General features: G+C 37.4%; 1 protein-coding gene across 3 annotated transcripts in view; it reads right to left on the minus strand.

The window, feature by feature from the left end:
• Positions 1-27,650, minus strand: part of NECAB1 (N-terminal EF-hand calcium binding protein 1) — a 234,802-nt gene that overhangs the window by 35,743 nt on the left and 171,409 nt on the right. For 2 of the 3 annotated variants that reach the window (XM_032467631.1, XM_032467633.1), the window contains exons 6-9: positions 27,090-27,226; positions 16,417-16,538; positions 8,995-9,102; positions 7,455-7,531 (exon numbers count right to left, since the gene is read on the minus strand). In XM_032467631.1, the coding sequence (XP_032323522.1) occupies positions 7,455-7,531; positions 8,995-9,102; positions 16,417-16,538; positions 27,090-27,226 (444 nt within the window). The remainder of the gene's footprint in view (positions 1-7,454; positions 7,532-8,994; positions 9,103-16,416; positions 16,539-27,089; positions 27,227-27,650) is intronic. The other variant, XM_032467632.1, reaches the window with a different exon arrangement.

Consider the following 27,650-nt stretch of genomic DNA (forward strand, 5'->3'; position numbering starts at 1 on the left):
AGAAAACGATTAACAAAATGGCAATAGTAAGTCTATAAATAATTACTTGAAATGCAAATAAATTCTCCAATTAAAAGACAGAGAATGGCTGGGATGAAAAAACAGTATCTAATATGCTGCCTATAGGAGACTCATTTTATATTATTTGGGTGTGTGGTAACTAGGTTTATTTATTTATTTTTTTAGTGGAGGCACTGGGGATTGAACCCAGGACCTCATGCATACTAGGCACATAGTCTACCATTGAGCTATACTCTCCCCTACGAGACTAATTTTAGCTTTAAAGACACATACAGATAGTAAAGGGATGGAAAGAAACATTTCAAGCAAATAATAACAACAAAAAAGGAGAGGCAGCTATACTTAGGCAAAATTGACTTTAAACTAAAAATGGTAAAAAGAGACAAATGAGGTCACTATATAATTATAAAAGGGTCAATACATCAAGAAGATATAACAATTGTAAATATTTATGCAACCAACAATGGAGTACCTAAATATATAAACCAAAAACTGACAGAGCTAAAAGGAGAAATAAACAGTAATACAATACCAGTTGGGGACTTTATTACCCTACTCTTAACAATGGATAGATCATCCGGACAGAAAATCAGTAAGGAAACAGCATACTGAAACAACACTACAGACTAAATGATCCTAACAGTCATATACAGAACATCCTATCTGACCAAAGCTGAATATACATTCTTTTCAGGTATACAAGGAACATCTTCTAGAGAAGACCAAGTGTTAGGCCATGAATCAAGTCTTAGCAAATTCAAGAAGACTGAAATATACCAACTATCTCCTGTGACCACAATGGTGTGAAACTAGATATCAATAATAAGAGGAAAGTGGAAAATTCACGTACACATGGAAGTTAAACAACACTCTACTAAACAACCAATAGATCAAAGAGGAAATTCAAGAGGGAATTTAAGAGAATTTTGAGACAAACAAAAATGAAAACACAACATACCAGAACTTGTGGGATACAGCAAAAGCAGTTCTAAGAGGGAGATTCACAGCAATAAACACCTACTTAAGAAATAAGAAAGAAAGTTCCCAAATAAATGACATGACTCTACGATTTCAGGAGTTAGAAAAAAGTAGAACAAGCAGAGCCCAAGGTTAGCAGAAGAAAAGAAATAATAAAGATTAGAACAAAAATAACTGAAATAGGGAACAGAAAGACAACAGAAAATATTATCCAATATAAGAGTTGGTTCTTTGAAAAGATAAACAAAATTGACAAACCCTTAGCTAGACTAAGGAAAAAAGAGAATGTACCCAAACCAACAAAATTATAAATGAAAAAGAAGGCATTGTTACTGATGCTACAGAATTCAAAGGATCATAATAGGCTACTATGAGAAACTATACTCCAACAAACTGGATAACCTAGAATAAATGGGGACGTTCTTAGAAGCATATAACTTATCAAGACTGAATCAGGAAGAAATATAAAATCTGAATAGACCATTTACTAATAAGGAGAATCAATAATCAAAAACCACCCAACAAACAAAAGCCCAGGACCAGATGGCTTCACTGGTGAATTTTACTAAACATTTAAAGAAGAATTAACACCAATTAAAGAAGAATTAACACCAATTAAAGAAGAATTAACACCAATCCTTCTCAAACTCTTCCAAAAATAGAAGAGGAGAGAGCACTCCCAAACTCATTTTATGAGGCTAGCATTATTCTGAGACTAAAACCAGAAAAGGACACCACTAGTAAGGAAAGTTACAAGTCAGCACCCCTGATAAACATAGATGCAAAAATTCTCAATAAAACACTAGCAAACCAAATTCAGCAGCATTTTAAAAGGATCATTTATCACGATCAAGTGGGATTTATTCCTGGGATGCAAGGATGCTTCAACATACACAAGTGAAGCAATATGATAATCACATTAATAGAATGAAAGAAAAGAATCATATGATCATCTCAATAGACACAGAAAAATGGTTTGGTAAAATTCAGTATTCATTCATAATAAAAACTCTTAACAAATTACGCATAAAAGGAACATATCTCAACACAGTAAGAGCCACATATGACAAGCCCATAGCTAACGTCATACTCAGTGGTGAAATTTTGATCGGGAATAAGACAAGGATGTCTGTTATCACCGCTCCTGTTCAACACAGCACTAGAAGCCCCGCCTAGAGCAAAAGAAAGAGAAATAAAAGGCATTATACTGTAAAGGGAGAAGTAAAACAATCTCTATTTGCAGATGACTTGATTTTATATATAGAAAATCCTAAAGACACAAGCCAAAAAACCTTTTAGATCTCATCAGTGAATTCAGTAAAGTTGCAAGATACAAAATTAACATACAAAAATCAGTAGCATTTCTATATACTAACAATGAAATAAGAGAAATAAGACAGAGAAAGACAAATACTGTACTGTATGATTTCATTTATATGTGGAATCTAAAAAAATAAAACTAAAAACAAAACTCCCAAACTCATAGAAAAAGAGATCAGATTTGTGGTTACCAGAGGCAGAGGGTGAGGAGAGGGGAAATAGGAGGAAGACGGTCAAAAGGCACAAATTTCCAGTTATGAGATAAGTATTAACTCAGTACTGTAACAACATGATGACCATAGTTGACACTGCTAATAGTATGTGGGAAATTTGTTAAGAGAGTAAATTCTAAGAGGATAAGCATTTTTCTCTTCTCTGTTTCTTTCTTTCCTTTTTACTATATCTGTATGAGAAGATGGATGTCAGCTGAACCTACTGTAATTATTTCACATTGTATGTAAATAAAACCATCATTCTGTATGCTTTAAACTTAATGATGTATGTTAATGATTTCTCAAAACTAGCAAACAAGTGAGAATTATGCACAATAATTCCTTCAAATAGATAAAAAGTAAACTGAAAATTATAGAAATCCAGACTGTCTGTAATAGCATAAACCTGTTAATAGCAGAGCTATGTCGCTTTAGCTAGGATGCTCTCTTGCAATAGAACTTTATGCAAGTCATTTAACTTCTCTGCAATTCATTTTTACTGTTTCCTCTGCCTAAAATTTTCTATCCCTAGGTCTTCATCTAGTTGGCTATTTCTCATCTTTCCAACTTCAACTCAGATATCACATCCTTAAAGCTATCTGCTTAGATGACCCACTTTAAGTATCCAACCCTCCATCTTCATCATATTGTCCTACTTTTTCTTCACAGCACTTACACTACCTGAAATTACTTCATTTCATGAATGTGTTTACTTGGGCTTTGTCTATCTCTCCGGAGACCAAGAACCTTACCTGTTTTGATCACTGCTTTATTCTCACTGCCAGAATAGTACCCGGCATAAAGTAGATACTAAATAAATGTTAGTTGAATGAATGAATGGCTGAATCAATCCCCATTTAAATCAGCTCTTCTGTGAAGACAAACTTATATAATGCATATAGATGTGGACTGAATCTTTAAAAGTATTCTGTATATAGAAAGTGTAACAATAGTGATCTCTTTTGATTGCTCTTTCCCTAACAATAACTCAGGCACATTTTTCAGTTCTACCTTCTTTAATCTAAGACAAGAAGAACTTACAAGTTGTATGAGTAGGATATCCTTAATTACACCCCTTTAAACGTGGATGTCCTGTGATCTGATGATGCACTTATGAAGATTAACGAGGTTTTGTGGTTTTGTTTAACAGTAAAGGTGTTTTCTGCAGTGTTCAAGTGAAGCCTAAGATATAATCTCAAGCCCATAGTACTAACAGAGGCTAAAGTGGAAAAAAGGAATGCTGAAGGAACTTGCAGAAATTTCAAGTGTTTTTTTTTTTCCTCCACATAAATGGTTTTGGGCTTGGTTTACAGTACAGAAAAGATTTATCAGAAATCCTTAGTGGAGAGAAAAGATCATATGTGTTCCACTGTAAATACACTCATTTTTAATGTGGAGATCAAACTTAGTGCTAACAACTGCAGGAGACAAGATAGCCAGGAGTGAAATACCATGCACGTAGCTACTGTTTGGCAATTGGGTAGATTTTCCTCTAAAAACCCAATTCAGCACAGTACAGAACACGCTGCAGAAAAAAACCCAACTTGCACTGTTTCTCCATTCATTAAGGCAGATCGTGCTGAGCCCCACACAGCTGGTGCCCCACGCTGAAGACCATCACCTTGTACTCTCAGCACATCTCTCAGATGCTGATCTCATAATGAAACCCTTTCAGAGGAAGGAAGGGAGACAAAAGCCGAGGAAAGAAAGAGATGTCAAAATACTTTGATTTAAAGTTGGGGGAATAAAAAATAAAAGACATGACCTGACTTTGAGCTATTCCTTTAAAAATAATGATGTAAATTTATGACACCAAAGAAAGAACTTCAAAACCATTTTTAAAAGAAGTATTTGTATCCTTTAAATGAATGCAAACTTATTTACAACCGAATCTTTATGTTTTAACGAAGTTTTGTTTTCAAATAGGGTCCCATATTTCCAGGCTTTCCACCATTGGAAAACTTATTTTCATAGCCACTTTTTTTCTTATGAATCTTTTCAGTCTCAGTTTACTTAGCAATTAATGCAATTAGAAAGGAGGAAAGTCGATTTACATCAAATTTGTAGTTTATGTTATCCGCCCCAGGAAGTCGTCAATTTAAATTTAACGACGTGGTGGCAGACAGACTGGAATTCTCCAAAGTTGCTTCCCCTAGACTTGATTCTTTTCTGTACGGAATCTCCTTTTCAGATACCTTACCCATCCTCTGCACTTGAGGTTTCACTCTGTGTGTTTGGCTCTTAAGACCTTAATCTATTGTGGCCTCACTTCTTGCAAATTAATCTGACTGGGTATTTCTACCTAGATGTCCTATTTTATATATGTGTGTGTGTGTGTGTATATATATATGTATATGTATATTTGGCGGGTTAGTAATTAGGTTTATTTATTTATTTTTTATTTTTAACAGAGGTACTGGGGATTGAACCCAGGACCTTGGGCATGCTGATCACATACTCTACCACTGAGCTATACCCAACCCCAATTTGAAATTAATACATTTAATAAAGCAGTTCACCTCTTCATCTCACCTCCCGAATTATCTCTCACTGTCTCTCCCCTTTCTGTTAATTATCGTTGTCTCCGAACTTCAGCTCAAATCCTCGGACTCCTATTGGAGACCACCCTGTCCTTAGCCCATCACACCCATTCAATGGTCCTGTTAATTTCACTTCAAGTCTTCCAAATCTGCTATTTTCTTTTCAGTCACTTCGTCCAGGCCCATCTCTTGCTACACCTGACCCCAGTGGGCTCAGGTCTACAGCCTGACCTTCAATGTCGTTACTGGAGCTGGCTTTGGTGGCTCTGACTTTGCCTCTTCTGTTTGAATCCCTTTCGTATTCTTGCTGTCCATTTTTCTCTCTAAAGGATTTTTTTTTTTTATTATGTCACTTATCTCTTGAAAAACAGTAAATGCCTCTTGTTGTCTCCAAGATCAAGTCCAAATTCCTCAGTCTATTATTGAAGGCCATCCATGACATGACCACATCCATCCATACAACCTTATTTGTCACTACGTCCCTCAATGAAAGCCTCTAACCAGGCCAGGCCACTTAACCTTTCCTCATGCCATCACCTTCCTGCACGCCCTCTCCAGCTGCTCGGTTTCCTAAAATTTTACTTCTCCACAGCAAATATTTACTCATTAGTTTGTTAAGCGACTAGTATTCATTCCAATTCTAATGCCAATACAATTTCCTTCAGTGAATTATCTCACTTCCTTTCAGTACAGTGCTCTGGGACTATTAATCAAGGTCTTCTCTCCTTCCATGTCCAAGAGACCAATGTGTGACCATAACAAGACCAACCAGACTCTCCCTCCTGGAAAGTGAAATCTTGAGCAGAATGTCCACAGAATAGAAATTGCTGGAACTCATCTGTTCCAGTGGAGACAACCTGAGGGACTAATGAGTATTTCTCGCTTACCTTCGTCCCTGGAGTTATCTTGTCTTGATTTTCCTGAGTCTGGATCTCTGGACTGTTGATTCTGTGAACCCATTTTCTTTTAACGATTTCTTTTTTTTACTAAAGAAATAATTTCTGTTGTTTGCACTCAAAATTCTTATTGTCATCATTTTCAAAGGCCCACTTAAGCCCTTCCTGCCATACGAGGTCCTTCCCAAGCACTCAGCCTTGCAGTGATCACCCCCTCAGGTTAGCATCTGCAGATTCCGGCATGTGCTCCATCCCTCTGGCACGTCTTAGTCACTCACCAAGCGGTCACTGAGCTTGAACAATGAGCCTGGCTCTGTGCTGCTCATATTTTTTAAAAATCTGCTGACTCATTTTTGTGAATATAGAATATTTTTACAAATAAATTCTAGGTTGTTCAAAGTCAGTAACTCTGTCTCAAATATAAATGTTCCTTCTTTAGTGCCTGGCATGCACAGAAAACATATTCTTACTGAATGATAAAGCAGCCTCTTCATGAAAGCTGTTTAAGAGGAATATAACTATAATATCAGGACTACTGTGTACTAATTAAATTATTCAATAAAAACACAATAGCTGAGAACGCAAGATATAGCTCTAAAGAACTCTTTATCATCTCCTAACTTGCTTGATTAACCTGGTAGCTTCAATGCCAGAAACCATCAGTTAAGGCGCTAACTTCTAAGTGAGGGAAGCCAGAAAGAGAAAGAAAAATACCATATGATATTGCTCATTTGTGGAATCTAAAAAAAGGACACAAATGAACTTATCTACAAAACAGAAACAGACTCACGGACATAGAAAACAAACTTACAGTTACCAGCGGGTAAAGGGGGGTGGGAAGGGATAAACTGGGAATTTGAAATGTGCACCTCTTGGGAAGTGATGGAAATGTTAGGCATCTTGATGGTGGTGGTGGTTTCATGGGTGTAGACATCTATCAAAATTCATCAAATTGTACATCTGGAATATGTGTAGTTTACTGTCCAGGAATCATACCACAATAAAGGTGTTAAAAATAAAATAAATTAGATTAAATTGTTTTAAAAAGATGCTAACTTTTAGAAGTTGAGCGTGCAATCTCATCTTTTAATGTACCACACAGCCATCTCCCTGAATCACTTTGAAATATTTCCAAGACATCAACCAGGTCATCCCTAAGAGCTGCCATTTGCATCATTCAAGCACACTGCTACCTTAAACGAGTGATAACCTTAGAGTCAGGAATGCAGCACAATTATTTAACTTTAAACTCTACATCCAACTGTAACTATAACTGGGGGTGGCTGTGGGGAGAAGGAGAGTTAACAGGAGCTTCTACATTCGCTTTAACAAGAATCCCAAATAACTACCAAGCAGTCATTTGTGGCCTCATTGGGATCCTGGCTGATATTCTATCCATTGTCAGCCATGGATGTTGGGGCAATAAAAATAATGAGTCATAATCTATTGGAAAGTGAGAGAGAGAAGAAGGAAAAGGAAGCACTCACCTTCTTTTCCAGTCTGTCAATTAATTTCTGGAGTCTATTTATCTGGGTCATCCACTGGTTATCTTCTTCCAGTAAGCCTTGAGGGGAAAATCATGAGGCAATATGTTAAACCCTGGACAGAGCAGAATGCTCTGATATCTCAGAGCTTTCCTGTTAACCTGGAGGAAGAACACAGTGTCATTGACATCAACACGTCTAATATATATGTGTGTGTATATATATATTTCCCACCCCCCGACACGAGTTCTTTGTAAGTTACTGATTTCCATAGATCTAGGCATCCCAGTGTGTTCATCTTCATAAGTCTGGTTTTTCCTAAAATTATTGTTGTTGCCTGTATTGGCCTCTGATAGTCAAAGGAACAGATCCTGCTGGGCCATTTTTACCACCCCATGATGTGGCTGATTTTTCTTTTGGAAAAAGGAAAGTACTAATCAACAGTTCTAAACTTAACTTCTGGGGCAGTAGCAGGAGCCAGGGAAATCAGAGCCCGGACCACAGCAAGGGATAAACTGTTAATCAAACAGAAATGTAAGGGCAAGGTAGCCGGTACCTCCTTCCCTAGGGGTTAACCCGAGTGGGCCCTCCGGCCGCGGCACAGCAGTTCAGAGTACAGACGGGAGTCTGCTGATGTTGGCCAAACTGTTTGACTCCTTTGACTTCACTTTTCATATTTTTAGAATGGGAATAACAATACCACCAGACTCCCCGAGTCATTGTGAGGATTATATACACACGTATACACACACCTGCATGTACTATGTCTGCGTCTACACACACGTATCTGTATCCGGCACCAGGCTGGACATTATGTAAGTCCTGCGGCTACTGCTGCTGCTGTTATAAACGTTATTATGCAAAGGGGAAGAGAGCTGTGGCCTGAGCCCTCGCACAAGCACCTGGCGTCCTTGTGTGTCCCCCTGCAGCTTGCTCTAATGCATTTTCACGAACATCTGCTGAAGTAACATTATTTGATATTTCTTGATAGGAGAATGTGATTGAATTCAAGACTATAAAGCCTGTGTTAGCGCTGAACGTTAGGAAGATAAGGCCTCAGTTATAATAAAGGGGTATTACTTTACATTAACATTCACTTCTCTTACCTGCTGTTTTGGGTGAAGCTCCTCTCAAAGCTTCAAAATAAATCATGACGCAAAAAGCAGCAGCAGTATTGCCACAAAAGAAGCGGCTACATAAATAAGGATGCTTTTACAATAGGAAATATTATAAATATATAAACGAAGTTTGTTTATATTTTAATCTGCAAGTCAGTTAACAGCTTTCCACTCTAGGTTGTTTCTAGGAGAATTCAAGGGAGCTGTCACGCCAAAGTCCCACAGAAAGGTATTTTGGGCTTAATACTTTCCTTTTAAATGGCTAGAATGGAAGGAACAATCTATGTTTTGACACACGAGCCTCATATTGCCATTTTCTAGTCACAAAAGATAGATTGTGTTACTGTTGTAACGTCTTCACTTTCTTCCTGTTACAGAATTACACGTATGTACCCTTTGCCCCGTGACTTTGCGGTACCTCTTACCCCAATGGGTGGAGTGCATCCCCTTCCCCACTGTTCCTGAATTTGGCACGTGACAGTTCGGCCAGTGGAGACTTACTAGACAAGATGCAAACTGTGTTTTTTTCCTTCCTGTTTTATTGAAATATAATTGACAGACAGCACTGTATAAGTTGAAGATATACAGCATAATGATCTGACTTACATAATTATGAAATGATTAGCAAAATAAAGTTTAGTAAACAATATCAGCTCATATAGATACAAAATTAAATAGAAAATTTTTCCATGTAAAGGCAACTCACGATTTATTCTCTTAACAAATTTAATGTAATAAGATATACAGTGTTAATTATACTTATCATGTTGTACTTTACATCCTTAGTGCTTATTTACCAAATGAGAAGTTTGTACCTTTTTAAAAACAGAACTATTATTGATCTACAATATTACATTGGTTTCATGTGTACAACATGAGTCAATGTTTTATAGACTATAATCCATTTAAAATTATTATAAAATATTGGTTATATTCCCTCTGCCGTACAATATATCCCTGTAGCTTATATGTTTTATACCTAGCAGTTTGTATCTCTTAAACCCCAAGTCTTGTCTTGTCCTTCCCCTCCTCACTCTCCTCAGTGGTAACCACTTTGTTCTCTGTATCTGTAAGTCTGTTTCAGTTTTGTTATATTCATTCGTTTTATTTTTATATTCCACATATAAATTATAATATACAGTACTTATCTTTCTATGTCTGACTTATTTCACTAAGCATAATACCCTCCAGGTCCATTCATTTTGCAAATGGCAAATTTTCATTCTTTTTTATGGCCGAGTAATATTCCACTGTAAATATAAATATATATATATAGCCTCTTCTTCCATCAATTCATCTGTTGATGGACACTTAAGGTTGCTTTTGTATCCTGGCTATTGTAAAATAATACTCCTATGAGTAGTAGAGTGCATGTATCTTTTTGAATTAGTGTTTTCATTTTCTTTGGATATACACTCAGGAGTGAAATTGCTGGATCATATGGCACTCCCATTTTTAGTTTTTTGAGGAAACTCTATACTGTTTTCCATAGTGGCTACACCAATTTACACTCCCACCAATGGTGTGCTAGGGTTCCTTTTTTCTCCATATCCTCACCACCGTTTATCATTTGTGGTGTTTTGAGGATAACTATTGTGAAAGGTGTGAAGTGACATCTCACTAGTTTTGATTTACATTTCCCTGATGATTAGTGATGTTGAGCATCTTTTCACGTGCCTGTTGACCATCTGTAGGTCTTCTTTGGAAAAATGTTTGTTCAGGACTTCTGCCTATTTTTCAATCTGCTTATTGTTTTCTGATGTTGAGTTGTATGTGCTCTTTGTATATTTGGCATATTAACCAGTTACCAGATACATCATTGGCAAACATTTTCTCCCATTCAGTGGATGAACTTTTCATTTTGTTGATAGCTTTCTTCACAGTGCAAAAGATTTTTAGTTTGATGTAGTCCCATTTGTTTATATCTCCTTTTTCCCCCTCCCTGAGGAGAGATATCCAAAAATATGTATTACCAAGACTGACGTCAAAGAACACACCGCCTTGCTTTCTTCTAGAAGTTTTATAGTTTCAAGTCTTACATTTAAGTCATTAACCCACTTTAAATTTGTTGTTGTGCATGGTGTGAGAGAGTAGTCCAGCTGGATACTTTTGCATGTAACTGTTCAGTTTTCCCTACACCATTTATTGAATAAGCTGTCTTTTCCACACTGAATATTCTTGCCTATTTTGTCATAGACAAGACTATTTGCCCATAGAAGTGTGGGTTCATTTTGGGGCTCTCTTTTCTGTTCCACTGGTCTATGGGTGTGGTACTGCTTTCATCACTGCCGCTTTGTAGTATACTTTTAAATCAGAGAGCCAGATACCTCTAGCTTCGTTCTTCTTTCTTAAGATTGTTTTGGTTATCTGGGGCCCTATGTGTTTCCTTGCCATTTTAGAAGTATTTGTTCTAGCTCTGTGAAAAAAATGCCATTGATATTTTGAAGGCATTTCATTGAGTTTGTAGATTGCTTTGGGTAGTATGGTCATCTTGACAATACTAAGTCTTCCAATCCATGAACATCCTATAGCTTTCCATCTGTTTGTGTCATCTTCAGTTTCTTTCATCAGTTTTCCAAATACAAGTCTTTTACTCCTTTAGTTAGATTTATTCATAAGTATTGTATTCTTTTTGATGGAATTTTAATGGGGTTGTTTTCATAATTTCTCTTTCTGATACTACATTGTTAAGTGCATAGAAATGCAACAGATTTCTGCATATTAATTTTGTATCCTAGAAGATACAGAAGGCTGTGATGAGATCTTAAGAGATATTGTCAACTCTGCCTCTTGCTGGCTGCATGACCTTGCACCAAACTCTTCATATTTCAGACTCAGCTTCTTTGGTTATACATTAATTAGATCAATTATTTCTGGCTCTGGCTCAGAATAATAGAATTGTACTTTTTTTTTTTTGAACTGAGGTATAGTCAGTTACAATGTGTCAATTGCTGGTGCACAGCATAATGTCCCAGTCATGCATACATATATATATATATATACATATATATTTGTTTTCATATTCTTTTTCAGTAAAGGTTATTACAAGAAAAAATGTGTATCCTGGAACTTTACTGAATTCATTGATGAATTCCAGTAGCTTTTTGGTGGCATCCTTAGGATTTCCTATGTATAGTATTATGTCTTCTTCAAATAGTGATGGTTTTACTTCTTCTTTTCTAATTTGGATTCCTTTAACTCCCCCCCCCCTTTTTTTTTCTTTTTGGCTGGATGCTGTGGCTCGGACTCAATACTATGTTGAATATAAGTGGTGGGGATGGGCAGCCTTGTCTTGCTCCTCATCTTGGAGGAAATGCTTTCAGTTTCTCATCATTGAATATGTTGTTAGCTGTGGGTTGTCACATATGGCCTTTATTTTATTAAGTAATGTCCTCTCTCTATCCACTTTCGGTATAGTTTTTTTTTTTTTTTTTTTTATCATAAATGGATGTTGAATTTTGTCAAAAGCCTTTTCTGCATCTATTGAAGTGATGCTATGATTTTTATTCTTCAGTTTGTTAATGTAGTGCATCACACAGATTGGTTTGCAGCTACAGAACCACCCTTGCATCCCTGGGATAAATCTTACTAGATCATGGTGTATTGCTAAATTTGTTTGCTAACATTTTACTGAAGATATTTGCATTTCTGTTTATCAGTGATATTAACCTGAAATTTTCTTGTTTCTGGGTGATATTTTTTCAGCTTTTGGCATCAGAGTGATGCTGGCCACACAGAATGAGTTTGGAAGTGTTCCTTCCTGTGAAATATTTTAGAATAGTTTGAGAATGATAGATGTTAACTATTCTCTAAATATTTGGTAGAATTCACCTGTAAGGATAACTTGTCCTGGACTTTTGTTTGTTGGAGGTTGAAACAATGAAACACTGTTCTCAATTTCTTTTCTGGTATTTGGTCTGTTCATATTATCTGTTTCTTCCAGTTCAGTCTTGGGAGACTGTATATTTCTAGGACTATGTTCATTTTTCTACATTGTCCATATTGTTGGTGTAAAACTGTTCATGGTAATCTCTTATGGTCCTTAGTATTTCTCTGATGATAGTTATAACTTCTCTTTCATTTCTGATTTTAGTGATTTGGTCTCTCTTATTTCCTTGATAAATTTTTCTGAAGGTTTATCAGTGTTATTTATCAATTCAAAAACCAACTCTTATTTTCACTGATCTTTTTTTCTACTGTTTTTTAAGTCTCAGTTTCATTTATTTCCATCAATCACTTCATCAATTTCATGATATCTATGATTTCTTTCCTTCTACTGACTTTGGGTTTGATTTTTCTTCTTTTTCCAGTTCCTTAAAGTGTAAGGTTAGGTTATTTATTTCAGATTTTCCTTATTCCCTCAGGTAAGCTTGTATGGCTATAAATTTCCTCTTAGAGCTGTTTTGCTGCATCCCATTGATTTTTTTATCATTGTGTTTCCATTTTCAATTGTCTGCAGTTAATTTTTGCTTTCTTCTTTGATTTTCCCAGTGACTCACTGACTGTTTATAGGCATGTTGTTTAGCTTCCATATGTTTTTTGTAGTTTTTTTCCTTATAGTTGATTTCTAGTCTCACAGTGTTGTGGCTGGAAAGTTGCTTAATATGATTTCAGTCTTCCTAAATTTACTGAGACTTATTTTGTGGTCTGGAATGTGATCTATCCTGGAGAATGTTCCATGTGAACTTGAAAAGAATGTGTATTCTGCTGCTTTTGGATAGAATTATATGTGTGTGTGTGTGTGTGTGTGTGTGTGTGTGTGTGTGTGTGTGTGTGTGTCTGATTGACACAAATTCTTCTGGGATTGATCTTTTTATCATTTAACAATGTCTTTGTTTGTCACTTTTTACAGTCTTTGTTTTAAAGTCTACTTAAAGTCTGATACAAGTATCCCCACCCCAGGTTTCTTTCCATTTCCCTTTGCATGGAACACCTTTTTCCATCCCCTCACTTTCAGTCTGTCTGTGTCTTTACATCTGAGGAGAATCTCTTGTAGGCAGCAAATATATGGACCTTGTTTTGGTATCCATTCAGCCACTCTATGTCTTTTAATTGGGGCACTTAGTTATTGACATATAAAGAGATTATCAATAGGTATGTACTAATGGGCATTTTGTCTTTTGCTTTGGGTTTTTAGTTCTCTTTTGTTCCATTCTTCTTTTTTTTGCTCCCTTCCCTTGTGATTTGATGACTGCCCTTATGATTTTACTTTTACTGATATACTTGCATTCTTTTCTATTTTGTGTGTGTGCATCTATTACAGATTTTTGGCTTGTAGTTAGCATGAGTTTTACATTTATCAGTCTCTCTCTCTTTATCTCTGTCTATCTCCATGATTTTTTTAAGTTCTTGACCTTTTAAGTTCACACCCAATTTTAACAACTCTGCATTTTTACTCCCACCTCCACATTTAATTTTTTTTACATCATACTTTACTTTTTTTCATTTTTTATATCCCTTAACTCTTCATTATGGATATAGATGATTTTACTACTTTTCTCTTTTAAACTTCTTTATTTATGGTTGATTTACTGCCTTACTGTAAATTTGCCTTCAGTAATGAGATTTTTTTCTTTCATACTTTTCATATTTCTAGTTGTGGCCTTTTCTTTTCTGCTTAGAAAAGCCCCTTTAATATTTCTAGTAAAGCTGGCTTGGTGGTGATGCTATCTTTTAGTTTTTTCTTCTCTGTAAAACTTTGATCCCTTCATCAATCTGAATGAAAGCTTTGCTGGGTAGAGTATTCTTGGTTATAAGTTTTCCCCTTTAAACACTTTAAATACATCATGCCGCTCCTCCAGGCCTGCAGTTTCTGCTAAAGCACCAGCTGGTAGCCTCCTGGAGTTTCCCTGAACGTAACTTGTTGCTTTTCCCTTGCTGCTTCAATATTCTCTCTTTATCTTTAATTTTTGCCATTTTAATTACAATGTATCTTGGCATGGTCCTCTTTGGGTGATCCAGTTTGGGACTCTCTGTCATTCCTGGACCTGAATTTCTGTTTCCTTTCCTAAACTGAGCACATTTTCAGCTGCTGTCTTCAGATACATTCTCTGCCCCTTTCTCTCTCTCTTCTCTTCTCTCTTCTTGGACTCCTGTAATACACATGTTAGTACACTAGATGTAGTCCCATAAGTCTCATAAACTGCCCTTCCTTCAAAAGGATGCCTGCCAGTGAGTGCATCAGTGTCCTCATGGTAGTATGAGCTCTTCAAAAAGGCCACCAGTGTCTATGTCCCCAGGGTGAGATCCAGTTGCTTCCTGCTTCTCTGGTTCTCCAAGATCAGCAGGTAGGTCTGACCCATTCTCATTTCAAATCACTACTTCTTACCTGTATCCCAGAATGTGTGAAATTTTGTGAGCATACTTTAAGAGTGGAGTCTCTTATCTCCCACAGCCATCTGGCTCTCCCAAAAGTAAACTTCTGCTGGCGTTCAAAATCAAACATTCTGGAGGCTTGTTTTCCCAGTGCAAGACTCAGGCTATAGATCCCTACACGGGGCTCTGACTGTAATTATCCTCTCATCTGTGGACCGCCTTCTTAGGGGTATGGATCCTGAGCATGCCACTTCTCCACCTTGCCTCGGTTCCTTTTTTAATGTATTTGGTTGTAAAGATCTTTTTCTGCTAGTCTTCCAGTCTTTCTCATCAATAGTTGCTCTATAAATAGTCATAATTTTGTGTCCACAGGAGAAGGTGAGCTCAAGGTCTTCCTATTCCTCCATCTTGGCCACTCCTACAGTGGCTGTAAATGAGCTGTGTGATTTTTCCTGGCTGTTTGTACTTTTGATACCCACCAGAAGATGATACTGCTCTAAGTATTCACTGATCGTAGAAGCTACATGAGGAATAGAGCTGAATACCACCTACGGGCTGGAGTCACATCCAGCTGAGATCACCCAAATCACAATCAACCATAGACCCATGAAAGGAAAAAAACAAGTATTTCCAATTGTGATCATGGAGATTTTGAGGTTGTCTGTTTCAAAGTAAAATTGCAGTAATAATCTGTTACCTCTGGACAAACTATTTCACTTTCTGGAAAAATGGAGATACTGACATCTATCTTATAAGATGTTAGCATAAAATAAGACAGTGTTCAAGAAAGCATTTTGAAATCTTTCAAGTAGTCTGATAAACACAAGCTTTATTTTAATTTTCTGAAATGGTAGACGTTTAAATATTCATTTGTGTTAAAATGACATGTTCAAGTGATATGTGCATTTATATACACAGACACATGTATTCATGTTTTACAAAATTTGCTCTGATATTTAACAATGTAAGTTTTCATATTTCAAATTTATTTTAAGGTAATTATTATAAATAACATGGTTAAAATGTAATAACCTAATAATTATTATTAAGGTCTTAATCTAAAGAAGCATAGACTACATTACACACTTCAAAAGCACTGCTTTGACTTCAATCCTGTCACGAGAGCAAACAATAATCCTTTTCCTAAAATGAACTAGAGGATGCTTAGGCAGGCTTGGGGATCTGGGATTGGGGTGCAGACCGAAGGGCACCTCCTTTGCCCGGAGATGATGAGGGTTTCTACAGGTCTCAAGTCTTTCTCACGTTAGGTGACTGGGCCCCTGTCCTCGCTCCCCCCCGTGTATCTGTGTCCTGCCCGGGCACGGCTGCTGCATTCTCCCGGAACTGATGGCTGGGAACACCACCCTAGTTCTTACTATCTTAGATTCTTTACTGCTTTGGTTTCAGACAGACTTATTTGGTATAAGGAAAGCATTCCATTATTACTGTTTTGGCTGTCTTTCCCCCCTTTTTAAATAAGTCAATATGAAGATACAATTAAGCCAACTTGAAAAATAACAAAGCTTCATTACCTGGACCATAGACATTAAACTGAGGGCTGCTGGGAGAGAAGCTGTTGTGTCGCTGGACTCGGCGACTTGCTCGTTTTCCAGGCCATTGAATTGACAGGACTTCTGGCTTGGTTGGCCCTCGTCTTGAACAACAAAGACAATATTTAACCTCAATGTCAAGGTTTCAGTCTCTTACCTGAAGGAACAGATCTTCAACGATCAATCACAAAGATTTCCTAGTGTAGTGAAAAGAAAACTTACGAGAACCAGAGCTTGGCAACGTGGTCTAGAGACAACATGGTGATACGGTATTACAGTAAGGGAAACCAAGGAGAAGACCTTTTCTAACTCTTGCAATTAAACAGTTTGAGTAAAAGATACTGATATATATACACAAAATAGATTAAAAAAAAGTTCATACTGTATAGCACAGGGAACTGTATTCAGTATCTTGTAGTAACTTATGGTGACAAAGAATATGAAAATGAATATATGTATGTGTATGTATGACTAAAGCATTATGCTGTACACCAGAAATTGACACATCATTTTAAACTGACTATACTTCAATAAAATATATAAAAGCTAAAAGACAAAACTAAATTTAAAAAATAAATTTAATTTAAAAATAAATAAAACCAAGAAAAAAGTTTGAGTAAAAATTATACCTGAATTTGTAATTTAAGAAAGCTTCTTTCTTTTATTGTCCAAATCTTTAGTGGAAAAAATATTTATTCGTATTTTGTTATGTCTGAGAACACCTATGGTGTTTTTTCTTTTATTCACTTACAAACTTAATTGCTTACATCAAAGCTAAATATTCATATAATTTAAAAAGTCAAGTAATTCTATAAACTTACTTCTACAAACAGGCTCTCCCTTCCACCATACCATGCCCACATTCCCCTTACACAAAGACAACACTTTTCAACAAATGTTTATTTGGGTCTAGCTGTATCGAACATGCTTAAATTACTATCTCCTGCGGAGGTGTGGCCTAGATGTGCAGTCGGAAAACCCTGAGCTCACCTCCTCCCAGAGGGACACCAAACTCACAGCTATTTACAGAGCCACGATTGACGGGAACACCCTGAAAAGATTTCCCACAACTAAAGGAACCACAATGAGACAGGCAGGACAATGCTGATGCAGTATAGTCAAGATCCACACCTGGGGAGCCAACCCACAAACAAGGAAAATCACAATTGCAAGGGTTCCCCCCAGGAAGCGAGGGGTCCAGCTACCACACTGAGTCCTCCAGTCTGGGGGGTATGTACCACACAGACGAGCCCCCGGCACATCTGGCTTTGAATGCCGTTGAGGCTTGCACGCGGGAGAGCTGGAGGGCTCTAGGCAACAGACACTCTGCTCTTAAAGGGCATAGGCAAAATCTCACACAATCCGAGACCCACGGTAGAAGCAGCAATTTTAAAGAAGCCTGAGTCAAGCCCACTTGCCGATCTTGGAGAGCTTCACAGAGGCAGAAGGGCACGGTGATTCTTCCCAGGGACACAGGCAGAGCACCACTTTGGAGACCTCCATTCCACGTATTAGTGGCAGGGGTTTTCTCATGCATTAGCAAATAAAAAAGATCAATGAAAGTAAGAGCTGGTTCTTTGAAAAGAAAAGCAAAACTGATAAACTTTAATCTAGACTTAGGAAGAAAAAAAGACAGGATCCAAACCAATAAAATCAGAAATGGGAAGAAAGTTACAACTGACGTCACTGAAGTACAAAGACCTTTAAGAGATTACTACAAACAATTGTATGCAAATTAACTGGAAAACCCTCAAAAGTGGATAAATTTATAGAAACAAACATATGAATCAGAAATAAATAGAGCCAAACACACAGAGGTGAAACCTCAAGTGTGGAGGATGGGTAAGGTATCTGAAAAGGAGATTCTGTACAGAAAAGAACCAAGGCTAGGGGAAGCAACTTTGGAGAATTCCAGTCCGTCTGCCACCACATCGTTAAATTTAAATTGACCACTTCCTGGGGTGGATAACATAAACTACAAATTTGATGTAAATCGACTTTCCTCCTTTCTAATTGCATTAATTGCTAAGTAAACTGAGACTGAAAAGATTCATAAGAAAAAAAGTGGCTATGAAAATAAGTTTTCCAATGGTGGAAAGCCTGGAAATATGGGACCCTATTTGAAAACCAAACTTTGTTAAAACATAAGGATTCAGTTGTTAAATAAGTTTGCATTCATTTAAAGGATACAAATACTTCTTTTAAAAATGAAATTGAATTAGTTAGTTAAAAAACTCCCAAATAACCAAAGTCTAGGACCACACGGCTTCACAGGGGAAGTCAACCAAACTGCAAAGAACAGTTCATACCAGTCCTTCTCAAACTACTCTAAAAATCTGCAGAGGAAGGTATGCTTCTGAACTCATTCTGATGAGGCCAGCATCACCCCAATTCCAAAACCAGCCAAAGACACCACAAAAAGAATTACAAGCCAATATCACTGATGAACATAGGTGCAAAAATCCTCCACAAAGTGACAGCAGACTAAATTCAATGAAAGAATCATACACCATGATCAAGGAGAATTATCCCAGGCATGCAAGTATGGTTCAATATCTGCAAATTAATCTACATGGTACACTACATTAACACATTGAAGAATAAAAATCATATGAAAATTCATAATCATCTCGATGATGCAGAGAAGGCTTTTGACAAAAATTAACATCCATTTATGATAAAAACTCACCAGAAAGTTGTTACAGAGGGGAGATTCCTCAACAAAATACAGGCCATATGTGACAACCCACAGCTAACAGCATACTCAGTCGTGAGAAGCTGAAAGCACTTCCTCTAAGACTAGGAGCAAGGCAGGGATGCCTACCCTCTCTACTTAGTCAGCATAGTATCGGAAGTCCTAGCTACACCAATCAGACAAAAAAGAAACAAGAGGAATGCAAATTGTAAAGGAAAAACAAAAAGTTCACTGCAGATTCCATGACAGTATATACAGAAAATCCTAAAGATGCCACCAGAAAACCTATTAGAACTAATAAACAAATTTAGTACCTGTAGGATAAAAAATGTGTAGGATTAAAAAATTAATATACACAAATCTACACACTAACAATATTTCTATACAGTAACAAGCTATCAGAGAGTGAAATTAAGAAAGCAAATCCATTTACAATTGCATCAAAAAGAATAAAATGTACAGGAATAAATCTAACCAAGGAGGTAAATGTCCTGCAATCAGGAAACTGTACGACATTGATGAACTGAAGACAACGCAAATGAAAAGATATACTGTGCTCAATCACTGTAACAATTAATACTGTTGCAATGACCATACTACCCAAGTGTATGTGCAATCTCCATCAAAATAAAACTGGTATTTTTTCACAGAGCTAGAACAATTCATTCTAAAATTTGTGTGGAAACACAAAAGACCCCAAATAACCTAAACAATCTTGAGAAAGGAAAACAAAGCTGAAGGTGTCATGCTCTCTGATTTCAAACTATACTACAAAGGTATGCTAATCAAAACAATATTGTACTGGCACCTAGATCAGTGGAACAGAATAGAGATCCTAGAAATTAACTCACATTCTTAAATGGTTAATTAATCTAGGGTAAGGAGGCAAGAACATACAATGAGGAAAATATAGCCTTTTCATCAAATATTGGAAAAACTGAACAGCTACATGTAAAAGAATCAAACTGGACTACTCTATCACACCATACACTAAAATAAAATAAAAATGGAAGACTATACTTCAATTAAAAAAAAAAGACTTAATGCAAGATCTGAAACCATCAAACTCCTGGAAGAAAACGTATTCAGTATGTTCTTCGACATTAGTCTTAGCAGTATTTTTCACACCTCTCTCTTCAGCAAGGGAAGCAAAAGCAAAAATAAACAAATGGGACTGAATCAAACTAAAGCTTTTGCACGGTGAAGGAAACTATGAACAAAATGAAAAGGCAGCCTACTGAATGGGAGAATATATTTGAAAATGATGTAACTGATAAGGGGTTAATATCCAAAATAGACAAAGAACTCATACAAACTCCTCAGTATTAGAGAAACGAACAAGTCAATTAAAAATGGGGGGAGGACCTGAACAGACATTTTTTGAAAGAAGACATAACAAAGGCGAGCAGACATTTGAAAAGTAGCTCAACATCACTACTCATCAGGGAAACGCAAATCAAGATCACAGGACCACAAGACTCCCACCCTTCAGGCTGGCTGTTATCAAAAGGGCAACAAATAAAAATGACTGGTAATGATGTGGAGAAAAGGGAGCCCTTGGACACCGTTAGTGGGAACGCAAATTAGCACAGCCACTATGGAACGCATTATGAATGTTCCGCAAAGTTTAAAAATAAAACTACCATATGATCCAGCATTCTACATCTGGGTATTTTTCCAAAGAAAATAAACACTAATTTGAAAAGATATATGCACCTCTGTGTTCACTGCAGTATTTTTTGTAATATCCATGATATGGAAGCAACTAAGTGTCCACTGATAGGTGAATGGATAAAGATGTCGTGTGTGTGTGTGTGTGTGTGTGTGTGTGTGTGTGTATGATCTATGCATATATATAATGTGTGTGTGTGTGTGTGTATATATATATATATATACACACACAAATATATATATATATTTAGACACATACACAAGCACTGGAATATTCCTCAGCAATCAAAAAAAGAATGAAATCTTGCCATTTGTGACAGTATGGATGGACCTAGAGGGTATAATGTTAAGTGAAGTATGTCGGACAAAGAAAGATAGATCATACGACTTCACTTATATGTGCAGTTGCAAAAATAAAATGAACAATCGTAACAAAACGGAACCAGACTCATAGTTACAGAGAGCAAACTAGTGTTTGCCAGAGGGGAGGGGGAAGGTAGATGAGTGACAAGGGTGAGGGGGATTAAGAATTACTAACTTCCAGTTACAAAGTAAGTGAGTCACAGGGATGAAATGTACAGCATGGCGCATAGTCAATAATATTGTAATAACTTTGTATGCTGACCGATGGTAGCTAGACTTTGGTGGTGATCATTTTGTAATGTATAGAAATACTGAATCACTATGTTGTACATCTGGGACTAACATAGTGTTGTAGGTCAGTTATACCTCAATAAAGGAATAAATGAATGCTATCTCTTTCTTTTTCAGTTTTAGGCTTTAGCTACCAACTTCCCTACATGAACAGCTCAGGCCAAATACATACATGTGGAAATGTAAGGAACTTCCAGGAAGGTTGTTTAAAAGGGGGGATTAAGCTAGAAGGCTGCCTGTTCTTTCCCTGTACTTCTTTCCTGGTTAGAATATGAGCATGATAGCTGGAATTCCAACAAATAGTTTTGGCCATAAGGCATAAACTTGAGAAGGAAAGACATGTACTTAAGATGTGAAAAAGACAGGGAGTGTATGATAAATCTGGAAACTGCCATAATTTGCCTTAGGCTGCCCCACGCCAGGCTCTTTAGTAGGCAATAATATGGCCTTATGTGATTAAGCCACTTTCCCACTCTGTTACATGCAGCACCTCCCCCAAATAATTTAATACTAATTTAATCATCCATAGTATGGAGTCTGTATGTGTGGTGGGAACTGCTAAATTGCAGCCTCCACTGTAGGGGGTTCTGGCTTGGAGGCTCTGTTCAATGGAGGACACCAACTCTCAGTACTTTTAAGTCTTTTATATTGCACTGATGAGATCCCTCAGAAAAGCAGGTTCCACCCTAATTCAGAAAGACACCTGCACACTAATGTTCATAGCAGCACTGTTTACAATAGCCAAGACATGGAAACAACCTAAATGTCCACCGACAGATGAATGGATAAAGAAGTCGTGGTATATTTATACAATGGAATACTACTCGGCCATAAAAATGATAACATAATGCCATTTGCAGCAACATGGAAGTCCCTGGAGAATGGCATTCTAAGTGAAGTAAGCCAGAAAGAGAAAGAAAAATACCACATGATATCACTCATATGTGGAATCTAAAGAAAAAGACAAATGAACTTATATGTGAAACAGAAACAGACTCACAGACATAGAATACAGACTCATGGTTGCCGGAGGGGAGAGGGATGGGAAGGGATAAACTGGGAGTTCAAGATTTGCAGATACTGACAGTTATATATAAAATAGATAAACAGGTTTATACTGTATAGCACAGGGAAATATATTCAAGATCTTGTAGTACCTCACGGTGAAAAAGAATATGAAAATGAACATACATATATTCATGTATGACTGAAGAATTGTGCTGTATACCAGCAATTGATACAAACTGTAAACTGACTATACTTCAGTAGAAAGAAAGAAAGAAGGAAAGAAAGAAAGGGAGAAAAGGAGAAAAGGAAGAAAGGAAAAGAGAGAGAGAGAGAAGGAAAGCAGGTTCCAACAGGAGGGAATAAGCCCAGCGGTCAGAGCTCTGGCAACACAGGACGCTAAGGTGGTTTCAAATTTCACTGTTCAGTGTAAAGACTTCCACTTAATGCCTCATTTTTTAGTGTTATGTCTGACTCTTAGCTGTGCCAGTGTCAATCTGTTCACCTTTTCCGGAGAGTACACCTCCAGGCTTCCTCAAGGACTGGGGAGTGGCAGTCACTATACAGCCTGGGTGCAGCTTTCAACCATATGTCAGCCCCAGTTCATCCCCGCTATCAGTCGCACATGGTGAAGCTGATTCTCGAGGCTTTCTGAGGTTTTGTGGGCTGCATCTTGGCTTCTTACACTGCCTGGTTACGTTTCAGCTTTCTCAGGTCTTCTAAAGCAGTTACCACTAGGTTCACCTTGCTTTCAAGTTCCAAGCTTCTATCCTTCTCATTTTTGTGGGTTTATGATTCCTTTTTGTCTAGACAGTTCAAATGCCATTTTTTGAAGGGTTTAGGGAGGCAGAAAAATAAATATTCTATGTTTATTCTCCAGTCTTTAATTGGACCTTCCTCTAGATTTTCCTATGGCATACTTTTTTTAAAAAATCAACTTTCTAGTACCTTTGGTGGTCATAGGAGGAAGCGATTAGAGCGTCCCTTCTTTATGTTCAAGCTTAAATTCCCTGGTATGTTTATAATCACCTCTGTGTGAAATCCAAGCCTTCCCTTACGTCTAAAATCAACAAGCATCAAAAGGAGAAAAATAATTTCCAAGCCCAGAAGGAATCAATTGTCTTTCTGGAAAGAGAACTTTGGAAAATAGAACAAACTTGCAGATTCCGCTATAAAAAAGAAATTCACATATAATTAAACTGTGTTCCCAGGAATCTAGTTTGTGAGAAAGAAAGGCTTATGTAAGAGGACAGAGGAGCCTCTGGAGGGAAATTTCAGCGTAGCGGCATGATTATTCTTGTCATTGGCTATTCAGTGTTTTCAAAAGACATGGAATTGAAGTGGCTCCCATTTAGCCAGTTTGCCAGGGCAGATACAAAGAGTGTTCCAGAATGCCATCTGAAAATCTCACCTCTGTGGCATTCCGGCTGTACGCATCCTTTCTCTCTGAAATTGTCATTTTCACATGAATAGACACAGACATTTTGCTCAACACAGCATGGCTAACTCATTACTGCAGGATGAACGAGACTGCGTAATTCCTCCCTGGGGCTGATAGCTAGAACAGACAACTTCTCCGTTTTTTCTATATTTCAACAAGTCTCTGTATCCCTAGGTTTCACAAATATTAGGCCCCAAAGTCATAGTGATGCTGAAGGGGAAGCAAATTATGACAACCCAGGCATTCCTAAAGGTACCCGTGGGTTCCAACTTTTGACCATGTAGAGCCTAATGGAGCCTCTTTTTTGGCATAAAACACACTGATGAAGTTTTGGATGCACTCATTTGATCTCTCCTCTCTGGGCTAGTCCTCCTCTTCCCCAAATCTCTACTACACACTACTGTGAAACTAATTTTCCTTAAAAACTCATTTTTATTATATTTCTCCTTTATTTACAACCACCAATGACAGTCTGTGATCATACGGAGTATAAATGCAGCTGGTCTGGCTTTCAAGGCCTATCTTCGCCCCAGATTCCAGGTAAGTTTGTCTCCCCACGGTCCCAGGTCCTCACTCTTTGCTCCTCTCTATGGCTCCCTCGACCTGGAATCCTCTTTTCATTTATTCAGTTTTGTGTATTTAACACGGAGTTGTGCCAGGTATGGGGAAGCAAAGCAAAGCCCCTGCAGTAGAGACACTCAGAGTCTAACGGGGGAGATAAGTAAGGGACTGAGACTGTGAGTAACACAAGCAGAGGGTACAAAGGGATTACACGGTGGAGGACTGGGAGGCACAAAGTTGTTTTGAGATCAGTGAAAGCTTCCTAGAAAAAAATGCTGTCCAAACAGCGACCAAACAAACTAGGAAGAGGAGCTAGCCACATGAGAGAAGATGGTGCTATGGGGTGAGTGAGGACACCCTCCTTTCCGGGAGTGTCTGTCCCCCCAAAAGATACCATTCAAGTCTTATGCCCCCAGGAGGCTTCTTCACCCATCTCCTGTTTGATAACATAGGAGAAAGGCAGCCTTCTTTCACATCGCTTGTCTCTTCTCCAATGGTGTTTAGTTTCTGGTGGCTAGCTGATGGGAAGATGGGGCCGTGGGGGCAGAGAGATAGCCCCTATGGGCTTGGGCCTAATTCACATGCTTCAGGGGAACCAGAGATTTCACACTGGGTATTATGGGCAGAAATCCATAGTGGAATCTTGTTTTCTGTTCACAACATATAAACAAACAAATGCGTGTATGTGTGTGTATATATATATATATACACACACATACACACACACACACACACACAAAATACACACAACACAAATATATATATACATATATATATATATATAAAAGAAACATATATACACACACACATAAACAAACAAAATATATATACAAATATATATTTTTACCAGGAACCTCCCCGGGAAGAGTACTCGGACTGGGGTGGGACTTGGGCATCCCTGGGTGCCTTAGTCAAATACTATACAATAGCGCTCCCCCAAATTGACATTAAACCTGTAATACTTCCCATTCTTCCAAGCTGCTTTTGAGCTAGAAACCTAGAAATAAAAGACTAATTCTCTAGTGTCTTCTGCTCTCCTTTGACTCTGAATTATCGTGCTCCTTCTCGTTGGACACAGCTGCTATGCAGCTGTTGCAAGTGGTCACAAGAGTTCAAGGCTAGCCTGTGGCCCGACACAAGGAAGAGCTGTCACAAGTTCCCTCTAGGGTGGTAAATGCAGAAGGCAAATAACTATAGGAAAAAAAAAAAAAAAAACCAGAGTGCAGGTGGAGAAAAGGGGTGGAGTCCTTTTTCAAGCCTCTTCTCAGGTGGCAAATGATTGCTTCTAAAAATGGAGAATCCATTTTATGTCATTAAAATCTGAACAAAAGACAACTAATCAAGCCTTATTTTCTTATTAGGAACATGAAACCAGTCATCGTGCTTCAAGACGTTCAATTATCCTCTGTACAAATCTGAGAAGATGGGCTGTTTTTTTTCTAAAGCTAATTGTTACACTTTTCCATTCAATACCGAATCACCCAATACAGCAAAAATACTAAGTTTATAATGTGAAAATGCTTCACAGATCCATTGAAGAGTGCGCATCCATGTTCACCAGCTGCACAAGCGCATTAGACCTGAGATTACAGGTTTTTTGTTAGAATTTGGTGATGCTCATTCATTTTGACACTGTAAATATAAGGTTGAAAATTCCACTGTTTTTCTGAGATGTCCTAATAATTATGCAGCCATTAATTTGTTTAGAAACATTGGCCCTACAGAGTAGTCTATTACCAGCCTGCTCAGAAAACTTACTAACCTAAAATGCAGAAGTAAGATAAAATATATCCCCAGGTTTAAAGTAACACATGCAAAAATATGTTTCATGAGCACAGGTTTTGCCAAGCCCTTTTCCAGACCGCAAGGTGAAAATGGTAACTCCAAGTATCGACTGTTGGTTACAATTATTTTGATGTCTGCTTTACACATTTCAAATCCAAGTTTCTCTTTGGCATTAGTGCCATTATTTATATAACTACTATATTATCACGACTTATCTTCTCAGTGATTTCAATCTATGGCATTGAATTTTAAAATCTTTTCCGATCACTCACTTTTCCCTATTTCCTTAAATAATTAGACCTATTGAATTTTCAAGTGTCCTACTAGGCTCATGGAGGCTGTTAAGGTTTTTTTCCATCATTTCTATATTTTCAAATATACCCATTAACAAGATTAGTTCAGATGTACTAGAAACTCCATGAAACTGTCTTTTATGCCCCCATCCATATTCAATCTTTTACTCTTTTAAGATCCTTTGGCAATGTATTTCCCCTTCTCTGTGGTACTTATCATTTTGTACCTTGTATTATAGTTTTAGTATTTGTATTTTATTTATGTAATAGACTTCAGCCTTCTAAAGAACTGGGACTATGTAAAATGTATCTTTACATTGTCACACGCTTTTAAGTCTTCTCTGTCTACTAAATTCTCAATTAAAATTTGTTCAATAAATGATGGAAACAAAAAGAAAAGAGAGAATGGTCTTTTTTAGAGGCAAATATAAGGCTTGCAGCCAGTGGAGGCCCCTGTCATTGTGTTTAAATCTATTCATTCTCATGTTTAGTTTTCAGTGGTCTAAGTATGATGCCCTAACATGGGGTCATATGAAAACATTCAACTTGCCTTTCTTGACGGGTTTGCTCCTCTGTAGTTTCCATGGCACATTCCAGAGAATTCTGGAGCGACTGCAGCTGATTCAAGGTCTCTTTCAATAAAAATCGAGTTACAAATTGTTCCAAATTGGAAGCCTCTTGGTAGTCCTAAGGATGACAAAACAAATGCAATCAGAAGTTACGGTAGGAAAAAATAACCAGGAAGGTTTTTCCTCGTGTATCCATCCATCTCAGATTAACCCTCCCAAAAAAGAGACAAAGAGGACAGAAGACGTGTTGGGCCCTGGAAACTGGGGCAGAGCTCTCTTCTACCCACGAGAAGCTGAATAACAGAGCTGCAGAAATGAATGGAATATCTCATCTCCCATTGCACCTGCCTCATGATTAGAAAAAAAAAGGACTCTACTCAGTTGAATTATGGAATAGACATCTGCAGCAAAGGAGAAAAATGATCTGGAGAAAAGGCTGGAATGTGACTAACTCTGGATTTGTTTTCTGTTATCGACTAAATGTAGTCTCATGTCAGCAACTGGCTTAATTCCCTCTTAATGTATTTATTATGCCTGGTTTG

The sequence above is a fragment of the Camelus ferus genome, chromosome 25 (genome assembly GCF_009834535.1).
Source record: "Camelus ferus isolate YT-003-E chromosome 25, BCGSAC_Cfer_1.0, whole genome shotgun sequence".
Classification (NCBI taxonomy): domain Eukaryota; kingdom Metazoa; phylum Chordata; class Mammalia; order Artiodactyla; family Camelidae; genus Camelus; species Camelus ferus.